This window comes from Chlorocebus sabaeus, chromosome 9 (genome assembly GCF_047675955.1).
Source record: "Chlorocebus sabaeus isolate Y175 chromosome 9, mChlSab1.0.hap1, whole genome shotgun sequence".
NCBI classification, from domain to species: Eukaryota; Metazoa; Chordata; class Mammalia; order Primates; family Cercopithecidae; genus Chlorocebus; species Chlorocebus sabaeus.
The window spans coordinates 35021154-35035403 of record NC_132912.1 but is presented as its reverse complement, the minus strand read 5'-3'; the positions used below and the strand labels follow the sequence as shown (position 1 = coordinate 35035403).

At 37.4% G+C, this 14250-nt stretch overlaps 1 protein-coding gene across 3 annotated transcripts in view; it reads right to left on the bottom strand.

The window, feature by feature from the left end:
- ITGB1 (integrin subunit beta 1) overlaps window positions 1-14250 on the bottom strand; it is a 57126-nt gene that overhangs the window by 24561 nt on the left and 18315 nt on the right. For all 3 annotated transcript variants that reach the window (XR_012093905.1, XM_008002752.3, XM_037986504.2), the window contains exons 2-6: window positions 10130-10196; window positions 7174-7259; window positions 4492-4714; window positions 2792-2962; window positions 623-861 (exon numbers count right to left, since the gene is read on the bottom strand). Coding sequence is in view for 2 of the 3 variants with exons in the window: in XM_008002752.3 (XP_008000943.1) it covers window positions 623-861; window positions 2792-2962; window positions 4492-4714; window positions 7174-7259; window positions 10130-10196 (786 nt within the window). In the remaining variant the exon portion in view is untranslated. The remainder of the gene's footprint in view (window positions 1-622; window positions 862-2791; window positions 2963-4491; window positions 4715-7173; window positions 7260-10129; window positions 10197-14250) is intronic.

Below are 14250 nucleotides of genomic sequence, written 5' to 3'. Positions count from 1 at the left end.
AATGCCAATTACTGATCCAATAGGGATGGGCTTGCTACTAAAAATCTTACAATTAAAATTACAAATATTATACCACTTCTCAAAATACATCTATTCATATAGCTTAAAAACTAGAGCTTAAAAAGTTATTTCTTTTTGAATTACTAATTCAAAAGATGTGAAAGATGTGTCTTTCAAAGACAGTGAGAAGAAAACTGACCAAAGGAAAATGATACAAGACACTCTCCCTTTGAGCAACTTCAAGGTTCCTGGTGATGCCTCAGATAATAACATCAATTCTATCGCTGGTACAAAACCAGAAAGTTAAGACACAAGGGCTTTTCTAAAATCCAGACCACCAGCTACAGTACAGAGAGGTTGCCCCACTGTTTCAAATGGTTAGCATTCTGGCTTTTAAAAGCGTGCATGAATAAACTAACTGCCTGGTTTGCATAAAGATTAAGTATGCTTTTATAAAGGCACCTGTATACAAGCAATTTAAGGGTTTACTTAAATTACTTCTCTAAGATAATCAAATGTATGAAAATTAAGGTCAATTTTTCTATTAACATAGTAAAATCACACTTAAAATTCACACACATAATAGAAACAATATCCCCTTATAGGAAATCAATGTGCTTACTCCACAAACTGCAACTTGCATGATGGCATCAAAACCACCTTCTGGAGAATCCAAATTTCCAGATATGCGCTGTTTTCCAACAAGTTCATTAAATACTTCTCCTTTATTAGTAAGACTGAGCACATTTTTGTAGCTAAATGGGCTGGTGCAGTTCTGTTCACTTGTGCAAGGGTTCCTGAGCTTAGCTGGTGTTGTGCTAATGTAAGGCATCACAGTCTTTTCCACAAATGAACCAAATCCTGTAAAGAAAAAAATGGTACATAAATGAATGAATGGATGGATAGATGGAAAGACAGAGATTTGCATTCTTTAAAAAATTCATCTATGTTACCACATATTGGTTACTACGGACTGAATGTCTGCCCATTCAGGCAGAGCCCTCATGAACGGGATTAGTGACTGACACAGTCACTAATTTGTCCCCACCCAAGTCTCATGTTGAAATGTGATCCCCAATGTTGAAGGTGCGGCCTGGTGGGAGGTATTTGGATCAAGGGGGCAGATCAATCCCTCATGGCTTGGTGCTATTCTGACCAAGTCATGGTCAGACATAGTGAATGAGTGACATAGTGAGGGAGTTCTCATGACATCTGGTATTTAAAATTGTGTGGCACCTCCCCCCACCTCTTGTTCCTGCTCCCACCATGTGAGAAGCCTGCTCCCCACTTTGCCTTCTGCCATGATTGGAAGCTTCCTGAGGCCTCCCAGAGGCCTTGCTGATGCTAGCGCCATGCTTCCTGTAGAGCCTGCAGGACTGTAAACCAATTAAATCTCTTTTCTTTATAAATTACCCAGGATATTTCTTTATAGCAACGTAAGAATAGACTCCTACAGTGACCTCATCAAAGAAGCCCCAGAGAGCTGCTGTCCCCTGCTGCTATGTGAGTACATGGCAAGAAGGTATCATCTATGCACCCAGAAGAGGGCCCTCACCAGATGCTCAATCTGCCTTGATCTTGGACTTCTCACCTCCAGAGCTGTGAGAAATAAATTTCTGTTATTCATAAGCCACCCAGTTTATAGTATTTTCTTAAAGCAGCGCAAATGGACTAAGACCTAAGTCAATCTTTTTATTTTGCCTCCCTACTTTAAAAATAACTCACATTCATTTTCTTGACACACCAGCTCTCAATAATGGCATGCTGAACAAATGAATAAATATTCTAGAATTCTGGCCATTTTAAAAAAGACTAATTTGGTAGGCGTTCCCTAATGCCATGGTCCTTGAATTATGCTTACTGAATAAAAGAACATTTTAAGCAAGTGCTCTTTTTTAAAGTTTCCACTAAAATAGGGCTAATTTTTGAAAGGCAGCTCTTAGGCCTCATGATTGTCAAATCTTTCTAATTTTCTGTTGCTAAACCTCTGCAGCAACAGGAGTGGAGAGAAGCAGGCAAAAAAGAGGTTAAGCTGGGGACGCATGAAATGGGAAAAATAAGGTTTGGAAAACAGATCATCACCGTATGAAAAATCCAGGTCTAAGGTGAGATCAGGCTGTACAGGCAGGTACAGCCATATTAACTTGTAATTAGATAAAATCTGGGTACTCAATACATGTTCACAAAATAAGTCCTAAGGGCCAGGCGTGGGGGCTCTCGCCTGTAATCCCAAAACTCTGGGAGGCCAAGGCAGGTGGATTACCTGAGGTCAGGAGTTCGAGACCAGCCTGAAAACATGGTGAAACCCCATCTCTACTAAGTTACAAAAAATTAGCTGGGCGTGGTGGCAGACGCCTATAATCCCAGCTACTCCGGAGGCTGCGGCAAGAGAATCACTTGAACCCAGGAGGCGGAGATTGCAGTGAGCCGAGATCACACCATTGCACTCCAGCCTGGGCAACAAGAGCGAAACTCTTAAAATAAAAATAAAAATAAAATAAAGTAAGTCATAAGACAAATGATCAAGTTAATGTGAAAACAAGCATGCAAGTCATTATCTATGAGGTACAATCTGTGTTAAACAGTAGCATCCAGTGACAGAGGAACAAGGTGGCAGAAAAGATTATTAAACGTGTGACTGGAATATCAATTTCCACTCAGAAAAGGCTAAAAAACTGGCCTGTTTATCTCACAAGTATGTAGAGAGTAACAAAGGAAGAAAACATAAAACGACATTTGAGAATTGCCAAGACTTTATAATGAAAATGATCAATGTTTCCAACATTCCTACCAATTCTGAAGTCGGACGTAATCCTCCTCATTTCATTCATCAGATCTGTTCCAAGACTTTTTACATTCTCCAAATCGTCTTTCATTGAGTAAGACAGGTCCATAAGGTAGTAGAGGTCAATAGGATAGTCTTCAGCTCTCTTGAATTTTAATGTAAATGTCTGTGGCTCCCCTAATTAGACAAGAGATTAGAAAATGAAACTTGCCTGTTGGCAAACGAGAAGAAACAAATAAATGTGATTTACATGGTAAACACAATAAAACAAAACATGCTGTCATAATTTTTACAAAAACCTGGGAATTCCATAAGTAACTCAATGGGTATGAATTCAATTTCATTCAACAAATACTTAAAACACCAGGCCTTCAGGATGCAACGATAAAAAAAGACATTCCCATTCCACAGTGGACAAAACAGACAAAAAGTCAGTTTACAAGAGAAGAAAACAAATAGAACACCATAAATTAGTCTGGGGAGAGCAAGGCAGAACACGTGATAGGGTACAACTTTTTAGACACTGAAGTTGTGAACTCCATTCTGTGTGTAATGGGATGCCACTCCCTGCAAGTGAATAACACGATCCAATTTTTACTTTAGAAAACCTGGCAGAAAGCTTTAAAAATAAATTACTGAGGCAAAGAGACTAGCTAATCTACAAAACAAACCCAGAGAGAGATGATGAAGGAGGAGAAGACAGAGATGCAAGAGATGTTAATGTAATTTACTTAGGAAATACAGGAGAAAGAAGGTTTGGATGAAAATGTAATTAAAATTTTAACTTGTAGTTTTCTCTATAGAAATTTCTAATAGGCAGTTGGAGAAATGGGTTTGGAGCTCAAGAAAAAAGTCTGTGTTGCTGCCGCATACAACTGGTTTTAAAGCCATGAGAGCAAAACTGACATTCAGGTGGACTACAAAAAGGGAGGAAGAAAAAAGACACAAAAAGAGGCCTGGAAGGCAAAGGTAAGAGACACAAGGAAAAACCGAGGAGTAGTATCACTGATCAAGGGGAGAGCATTTCAAAAAGTACAAAGTGTTACTTGGTACAGAAGTGTTTAAAAAAAAAAAGCCCTGACAAGGGTCCCCTGGGTCTGCAGGCTGAATGCGATGGTGGAGTTTTGCTAGAGCAGGATGAGGAGAGGGCTGACCTGGTTGAGGAAGGGCGCCGGGAGGGGAGGAAGGGCGCCGGGAGGGAAGTCAGGGGACAGGGCCACCCTACCATTCTCCTGACAAGAAGGTTGGAAACCAGAAAAGGGAGAAAGAGGGCTTGTCTTTTCCTTCATGTTTAGATGTGGGACTGACAGACATAATTACAAAAACCTTCACAGTTTAATAATACTAAACAAATGCAAAGGAAAAGAACAGGTTAAATGGTTGCTTTTATAATATATTACATAATTAGACCAGAGGATGAACACTTTCATTTTTAAAACTCACTAAAGCTAATTAATATTTTCTGAATCTTTAACAAAATTTACTCTGAACATCAGGCAACATTTAATATTACTCCAAGTATATATGTTTTACAATTGTATCTGCAAAACTTTTTTAAAATTTAACCAATTCCACATTTTTGAGTGCCAGTCCACATGTAAAAACAAGCCTTCAACAGAAAATGGTCAGAGTTTGCATAAAGCTGGTGTCAAATGCTTCAAGTAAACACACAGATATTCACAGAGTTGGGCTTCCATATTCCATACCTGATCTTAATCGTAAAACCAACTGCTGTGGTTGGATCTGAGTAATATCCTCTGGCTTGAGCTTCTCTGCTGTTCCTTTGCTACGGTTGGTTACATTTTTATTTTTCTTTATATCTTTGGAGCCTCTGGGATTTTCTATGTCATCTGGAGGGCAACCCTTCTTTTTTAAGGCTTCTAAATCATCACATCGTGCAGAAGTGGGCATTCCTTCCTGTAAAAATGTCTAAATGACATAAAATACAGGTATAAATGAAAAGTCTAATGGTCAAACCTTTTTACACAATGATTGCAAATAAGCAATTAAGTTGCAAAACATCAAATCACATCTACTGTACCTCAATTCTGGCTTTTTAACAAAATGCTCCCTTCATCCAAACTGTGGTAAGGGTTCTTGTTAAAAAACAATCATTTCCAAGAAAGTAATACCTTTCCCAGAACTGACCCAAGTGTACATAGTAAATGCTCTATCTTGTAATTCAGAGTATCTAATCAAAAACAATTTCTTTAGTAAAATCACTAATTAAGCATGGTTAATGGCTACTAATAATGTATACACATACACCCAAATATCAGATCATTTCTCCAAAATTTCCCTTTGAATCAAAGTCCTTACAAAGCCTCTCATGTGGCACTCTCCCCACCACAATATGCTGAACGACCCAATGTTTAGGGAAAACAGATGAGCTTAAAAGCATCTCAATTAATTATGGCATTTTTTAAAAGGAGAACACGAAATTTAGCACAGATTAAATAAGTATTCCCACAGGTTTGAAAAAACTTCAAATATTAGCTATTACTGTAAATACGTTTTTTAAAATTTTTTAAAAAGCAAAATAGTAAGTATATGACAATGGTAAAGGTCCTAATGCCAGGTAAATTTCAAAAAAGGAAAAAAAGGTCCTAATGGCAGGAGAATGGATATTTGCAGCAGTAAAATTTCTAGTAATGACAAAGATTTTAAATGTGCTATACCTTAAACAACTTAGACACAAATAAAAATTTAATCAGATAACTGAAAAGTACCTTAGTGAATTCAAAAACACTGCTGTTAAAGATCTATATAAAGACTGTGAATAGAGGTGTTTCATGAAATGTGAAAATGGGGAGGGGGATCAGTGACATTATATATGGTATTTATTTATCAAGTATCAATTTAATGGTGCTGTATAAAGTAATAGTAAGTGAAGATATTTAAATTTAAAGAACACAATGGTTTTTACAGGGATATTTAAGAGAAACATCACACTAATGAGAGTATTTATGTAATCAACAACTGGAGGGGAATACCAAAATCAGATAATTCAAAGCTGCACTACTTTCATTTATTAAACCTAAACTACTACCTACCAAAGCACAAGATCCTAGTGAATTACACATTTCTAAATACTAATCAATCCAGGAAACTTTACAATCATGACACCCAAATAAAATTTCACTGAATATATTCAGAAAGCCTTTAAAATTTTAAGAATTATGCTCCAAAGTTCAAAAGCCAAGATAATCCTCAACTACAGATAAACTATAGTCCCCATAAAACGGATATGTTAACAATAATAGCAGCTACCATTTATTTAGAACTTTTTAAGTGAAACTGCTTTAAGTTCATCAATTCTAATTATTGTAACAATAGATAAAGCAGATATTATCAGCCTCATTTTCAGATATGAAAACCGAGAGCTTCAGTTACATAAGCCTTGCCTGAGACAAACTCACAACACTCCTTATTTCCTCCACTGTTGCCAATGTAATCCCAACACACCACTTTTTGAAAGTACCATTAGAAAATTTTTGAAAAAAAAAAACCAAAACTTCTCATTTTTTCTTTCATGTGGTCAAATCATATGACATATCTGACACTTGACCACTTAGGCGTACAAATACAGGCACTTGAAATTTGGACCCAAATGCCTGCATGAAAACACAATCAATAACCCCTTGACCTTCTGATATTAGTTATTCATTCTGTGAATAAATTATACAACCTCAAAATGACTTCTCCTTACCATCTCTTTTGATTTATTCATTCATTCATTCATTGACTCATTGAACGTTTAGTAGGCTTTGTGGAAGGTACCGTATTAGCAAAAGCACAGAGATGACAAAAGTGAGTAAAATCCAAACCCTAATTGACCTCAATGAGCTTATATTGGGATGCAAATCAATTCTAGTAGTTTTAACTCAAATATAATTAGGAAGGTTAATTCATACCTCCCCATCAAAAAGGGGGAAATCTAAAACAGTCAAACTAAATGACTAGGATTTTTTTGAAGGTTCTCCAGTAAAAATACAATACGTGCCACAAAGATGAGCTACGAATATATGTATTTTAAAACTGTTTAGTAGCTACACTAAAAAAAGAAAAAGAGAACATTAATTTTAACAGGTATAACATTATTTTTAAATATGCAAAAATTATCATTTCACCATTATTATTTATTTAATACTAAGTCTTTGAAATCGTGTATATCTTTGAAATTCAGAGCAATTCTAATCTGTATGAAAGTGCTCAATAGCCACATATGCCTAGTGGCTGCTGTGTTGAATCACATAGCTCCAGACCATTAGGTTATTCAATAAGTATTGATTTATACAAAAATTAATATGTGCTTCCCAAGGATACAGCACTGAGTCACACTAAATGACCAGAGAAGAAATGGAAAGGACTTGAGCAACCTTACTTACTGAATTTGTGCACCACCCACAATTTGGCCCTGCTTGTATACATTCTCCACATGATTTGGCATTTGCTTTTAAACATCTATTTTCATCTGTCAGAAAGAAGAAAGAACATTTTATGTAAAGTGTCAGAAAATAATGAAAAATCAAAATCATGACAATGCAATATATATGTTAAATATAAATACTATCACGTAGTTACCATCTAAACTAGACCTTCCCCAAAGACAGCAGGATTTTTTAAATTTAATTTTTAACTTTTGTGGGTAAACAGTAGGTGTATACATGTATGGGGTACATGAGATATTTTGATACAGGCATACAATGCATAACAGTCATACAGTGGTAAATGGGGTGTTCATCCTCTCAAGGTTTTATCCTTTGTGTTACAAAGAATCCAATTATACTCTTTTAGTTACTTTAAAATATACAACTATATTATTATTGACTACAGTCACCCTGTTGTGCTACCAAATACTAGGTCACTCATTCTTTCTATTTTTTTGTAACCAGTAACACTCCAGACTTCCCCATCCTCTCACTACCCTTCCCAGCCTCTGGTAACCATCCTTCTACTATCTTCATGAGTTCAATTGTTTTAATTTTTAGCTCCCATAAACCAGTGAGAACAATGCGAAATTTAAGACCATGATTTTTGATCACCTTGACACTGAAAGCCACAGAGAGACATAAGTTATCTTCCTTGTCTTCTATATCAAAGACAACATTCTTTTTTCCAAAGGCATAATTCAGAATTTATCATTCTTGATTGTCATAAATGTCATGAGTTTTCCTACAACTGGGTAAAGCATTATTTCTTTATTTAACTCATCCTACCATACCCACAAGAATCTTCAGGGCTTTCCCTTTGCTTTCAGTATGTTAAATAACTGAAAAGTCCATATTCATCTAATCCATAATCCCAGAATTTCTCAGGCCCTATGTTCAAAGTATGTTTTAGGTTTCTTTGCATCCACCTAAGGAAAAGTATGCCTTCTACATGGTAAGCACTAATACAGACTGTCTCCAATGTATCTTTTCTGATTATAAACCCAGCACATGCTTCTTACAGAAAATCTGGAAAACACATAAGAACATAAAGAAAAAACTAAAACTCACTGAATCTGTTAACTAAGAGAGGACTGTTGCTAACATTTTTGCCTATTTCTTTCCAGTCTTTTTCCTATGCAGATAAATAGCAAGGGGAAGCAAGCATATATATATATATTAATAGATGTATTATTTACATGAAACTGAGGATACACTTTATATATACAGTTGTACAGTTTTGTATACTGTTTTTTATACCTCATCCTAAGTGCTTTATTCTTATTACAAATTCTTTTTAAAAAGAATTAAAAAGCTTTTAATGATTATGTAATATTTCAATATGAGTGTACTCTATTTAATGCTGGATAAATTTAGATTGTTTCCAAATGTAAGTGTGCACAGTTCATACATGCTTGCTCACATGCACACATAAATACCCCAAGTACACATATACTCATGCTGATGACCAGTCTTATATATAAACCTTAGTACCCATCTATTTCCTTTTCAAATATCCCAAAAGAATAACTAACTACTAAGTTGAAGAGTATATTAACACTTCTAAAATTCTCTATACACACTAATTGCTACCCAAAAGTAATATGCAGTTGACCCTCTGTATCTGTGGTTTCCAAATCAGTGGATTCAAGCAACCACAGATCAAAAATGTTTGGGGGAAAAAAAGTGTCTGTACTGAACATGTACAGACTTTTCTTCATGTCATTATTCCCTAAACAATACAGTACAAAAGCTATTTACATAGTATTTACATTGTATTAGGTATTACAGGTAATCTAGAGAAGATTTAAAGTATACAGGAGGATATGTGTAGGGTATATGCAAATATCACGCCATTTTATATCAGGGTCAATGAGCATTTGTGGATTTTGGTATCTGAAGGAGGTCCTGGAACCAATTCCCCATGGATATCATAGGGCAACACTACTAATATAAGCTCCCACAAAATGGCAGTGTACAAATACCAGTTTATCACATTCCCAAGAAAACAAAGTGCTTTAATATTCAAAAACTGTTGCTCATTTAATAAGTGTAAAATAGAATATCAATTCAGTGGTCAAGCCTACCAATTTCAGGTTTTACATTGTTTCATATTTTTACTAACCATGTCTTTTATAATTTTATGTCTTTTGCAAATTTTTTTATGTTCCTCAGTTTTTACTGGATTTCTACACACATTAATGAAGTTGAACCTTTGTTTAGTTTCTCATCTTGTTTACAGTGTTCTGACAGAATTTTTTTGCTATTGTTGATTTTATGTAATTTAAATGTATCGATACTTTCACAGTCTCCTGCTTCAGTTTTACTACCTTCCAATCCTGATATCAAACTGCTCTATGCAGTGTAGTTTTTCAAGATTTAGACGACAGAACTGGATATCCATTATTCCAGATGTGGAGCCACATCTTTATAGAAGTGTTAAATACATTTTCAGCTTTATTTTCACTGCTCTCCTAGATGATGCCAACATTTTGCAAGACTTTTTTATCAAAGAGTGAGAATGCCTTCTAGAAAGTCTTTGTAGATAATAATGGATAGTTCATAATCCTCCATTCTACACATCTACTTCATTTGCTTCTAAATATACTACTTGCCTTTGCCTTCTGTTCACTTACACACTCTCGTGTTCTCAGAAGATCTTCCTGCAGTGTGTTCAACCCCTAGCATTTTAGTATTTCACCAGCCAACCTGTTTCCCATCATCCCGGGTGGCAGGCGTGAGGGGAGCCTGACCATGAAGGATCTTGACCTTTCTCTGAGTGACAGGGATAACTGCAGGGCTTCCAGAAGGAGCAGCATGATTATGACTTAGGTTCTCACATGAACCTAACTGGTCAAAGAGCAATACAAGATACAGAAATGAAAGGACAACTAAGAAAACTTTTTGTTTTTACCTGTTTGACCAAACACACAGCAAATTGAACTGATCAGTCCAATCCAGAAAATCAGTTGTAAATTCATCTGAAATGTAAAATGTGCCTTGTATTAATTAGAAAGAAGTAAAATGAAAAATGCATTAAATACAAAGTATTCCCCCACTGTACCTTCTATTGCTTTTATAAACATGTTGTCTCTCAAACCATTTCACTCCAGCCCCTCTCCACAGACCCTCACCCATCTCCCCTCCCTAGCTGGTTCCCTCACCTTGCACCTACACTGCGAAAACAGCTTCCATACCAGAGCCCCAGAATCCATCCTTTCTCTAAAGCAAACTAAATATATTTTAACATTTAATTAACAGGGCTCAGAAAAGAAAAAAAATCAGTGTTAGGTATTCCTCAACACCATAAAAGCTACCAACAGTACTCAGTTCATGGAATCTCTATCTCCATTATCTCTTGCAACTCCCAGGGGCCCAGACCGGCATATCCAGATGTCTCAGTTACCTCAATGCTGAACATTCATTTTCAAAAACCTGATCAAGTCATCCCCCTGCTAACAATGCGCTTCACCAGTTTTTATTTCTCCTCAGGCTAAGGCCAATATCCTGAATAAGGCTCCAAATAGATTTTTGAGCTTGTTTTCCTACTATCTCTCTTTTTTAAGAAAATCAACTTCTGCCAGGAGCGGTGGCTCACACCTGGAATCCCAGCACTTTAGGAGGCTGAGGCAGGCAGATCACCTGAGGTCAGGAGTTTGAGACCAACCCGGCCAACATGGAGAAACCCCCGCTCTACTAAGAACTAGCCAGGCCTGGTGGTAGGTGCCTGCAGTCCCAGCTACTCGGGAGGCTGAGGCAGGAGAATCACTTGAACCTGGGAGGCAAAGGTTTCAGTGAGCCAAAATCATGCCACTGCACTCCAGCCTGGGTGAGAGCAGGACTCCATCTCAAAAAAAAAAAAAGAAAAAGAGAAAGAAAAAGACAGAAAAGAAAAGAAAAGAAGAGAAAATCAACTTCTATGCATGCAATTAGTAAAATATTCAGTTTTAACTTCCTAGAGTGTCCAAAACCCCCACCTCTCCCCAATTAAAACAAGGACGGCATAAGACAAACTGAAAAAGTCTCGTCTTCTAGAACCTCTAACAAAAAAATTAGGTAATATTCTATATATTAAATACAACTACCCCAATCTCCTACTATTAGGGGTGTGTGTGTGTGTGTGTGTATATATACACATGCATATAAAACTATTTTCTCGGAATCAAAGCTTTCACAACGATATGAATCTATATCTTTGATTGGTCAAAGACGGCTATGGCCACTGGTTGCTCACTTGATCCCTTAACTACTTAATGCTCTTGGACTAGCAGCCAATCTAATAATTATATATAAATATCAGTCCCTTCACAAGAAGAAATACTCAAAAAAGCAAATTTATACAAAAAAAGTTTAGGTTTAATCATTATTGAAAAATATAAATTAAAGCAACATAAGATGAACTAGCAAAAACAGAAAGTTTTTTAACCCAACAAACCTATAGCAGATGGCTGCGAGAAACCAACTGGTAGCTCTGTGAACTGATACAACTTTTTGAGAAATAATTTGACAATTTATACCAAAAACCATAAAGAAAATTTCTACCCTCTAATAATCCAGTTACTCAGAATTTACCCTAAGGAAATAATTAAATACATAAAAGGTGATATACACATACACACACATTCAGTATAGTACTCCAGTATATTCACAAGAGCAAAAATGTAAATATCCTATATCCAATAACAGGAAAATCTAACTGCATCAAGTTTATGGACTATTAGTCATTACAATAATAAAATGTAGCAACATTTAGAGTTATAGAGGGCCAGGCGCAGTGGCTCACGTCTGTAATCCCAGCACTTTGGGAGGCCAAGGCGGGTGGATCACAAAGTCCATCCTAGCCAACATAGTGAAACTCCGTCTCTATTAAAAATGCAAATTTAGCTGGGCGTAGTGGCACACTCCTGTAATCCCAGCTTCTCAGGAGGCTGAGGCAGGAGAATCGCTTGGACCCCGGAGGCGGAGGTTGCAGTGAGCTGAGATCGCGCCACTGTACTCTAGCCTGGCGAAAGAGCAAGACTCTGTCTCAAAAAAAAGAAAAAAAAAGGAGTTACAAAATAATTTTGGATGTAAAGTACACAATAAGATGAGAAGAACCTGACTTTCTCAAGGCAGAAGAAAAAAAGATGCGAGGAATATAAAAAAAAATACTAATAGTTTCATATAATCTGAAGAGTTACATGCACAATATAAAAACAATGAGGGTCATTTGTTTTTTAAACTGTTAGAGTCTTCTTTCTACTTTCTTAAATGAAAACAACTGTAGCACAGTTTAACTGTGCAGTTCTTTTTCTTGATAAATTTCCTTTAATATGAAAAAAGTTCACTGAATTCCAAGTTAACACTGAATATTTCTTTTATAGACCTCCATCTTCAAGGGCTTACATTCCAGGATGTTATTCCCCTAGCTCAGACAGAATGCTTTAAGTTGTGCTCTGAGCACCCGAGAGAAAAGAGTTAAGAGTAACGTGAAAAGTCATCCACTTCTGCAATTGCACTCAGCCCAGCAGGTTGTTACGCCTGAGCGTGCAGTTTTGCTTACGTATTACTTGTGACTGTATCCAAGAGACCAGCAAAATCTCAGTGTCACAAAAGTGTGAAATGCCTACCAAATTCATCTTCCAAGGCCTGCCTAAAAGGTTTAATGTGTAATAAATCCATGAGACTACAATTCTAAGCAAGTCAAATAATGTTATCAATGATTCCAAAGCTATGACAACAGACACCTGGAACATTAAAAGTTCCTGAGGAAATGCATTACTGTGATGAATGAAGCATGCAGGCAGTTTCCACACAAAGGGAATGGAACAACTATTTGCTCCATATATGGACAGATACATGTTTCTTCAGGATACAACTCAGGCTGTTTAATGATCGCTAGAGACTGCTTTGAGAAATCTGTCAACATATCATACAATTCAGACAATCACCACTAAGATGAAGTTATTAGGTAACAAAAATGATTCCTAATATTCAAAGCCACACTACTTTAAATGTCACTTGTCCTTTTCCTTCTATAAACCTTGACAAGGCAAAAATCAACCATCTGAAACCCTCATACCTCCAGAAGAGCTCCAAACCCAGAAGCAGGCGAAACAAGGCTTCAGTGTTAAAGAACAGCTGAGAGAACAAGGCCAGCAGCTGGAAACAGTTTAAGGACAGATGTCAACGATCCTGCGACTGGCAGGGCACTGGCAAGAAATAGAGAGGCACTGCCATTGGCTAGTGATGTCTGTAAAAGGCCAGGCTTTCTCTCAAGGAAAGGGAAAGGCTAGAGCATGAGGCCGATTAAGAACCCAGAAGACCTACAGGACCAGGAGGTAGAGAGGAGACCACAGTTAAAAGTGGCCTAAGGGAGGCAAGCCACAGAGACCTGGACACGAAAGGAGAGGCAGAGGGCCAGGGAGCCTCGCTTTCAACGCTGCTGGTCTTCCCTTCTACCGGTAGTGGGTGCCCCCTGCACATGTGCATGGAAGGGGAAGGAACAGGCACCCAAGTCCTATGCCACAAAGCCCCCAAGACAGCACTTTTCTAAGTTGGCCTAGGGAACAACCGCATTGGGTTTACGTGGATGCCCACCCTAGGCCTAAAATCCACAATCTCTGAGCATGGGGCCTGGACTCCAGGTGATTCTTATGCTGAGAAAAGGACCCAAATGGGTTTCCTCCCAATGGCATTCCATATGAAACAGAGTATGAGGGCATAACAGGGAAAGATGCCTTTCAGATGCTGTCCTAATTCTAATGCTTGTCTCCTCTTCACAGTCAAAGACCTAGAAACAGTTGTCTACACTGGTCTCCATTTCCTACCTACCTTCCCTCTCCTCAAGCCATTCCCTTCACATGTCACTTAATGAAGAAAGAGCTCTGACAAATGCGAAGGCAATTTCATCTTTGTGCAACCATCAGAGTGCACTTACACAAACCGAGATGGTGTGGTCTCCTACACACCCAGGCTCTACAGTATAGCCTATTGCCCCTGGGCTACACAACTGTCCTGAATACTACAGGCAACTAGAATGCTGCAGTAAGCATG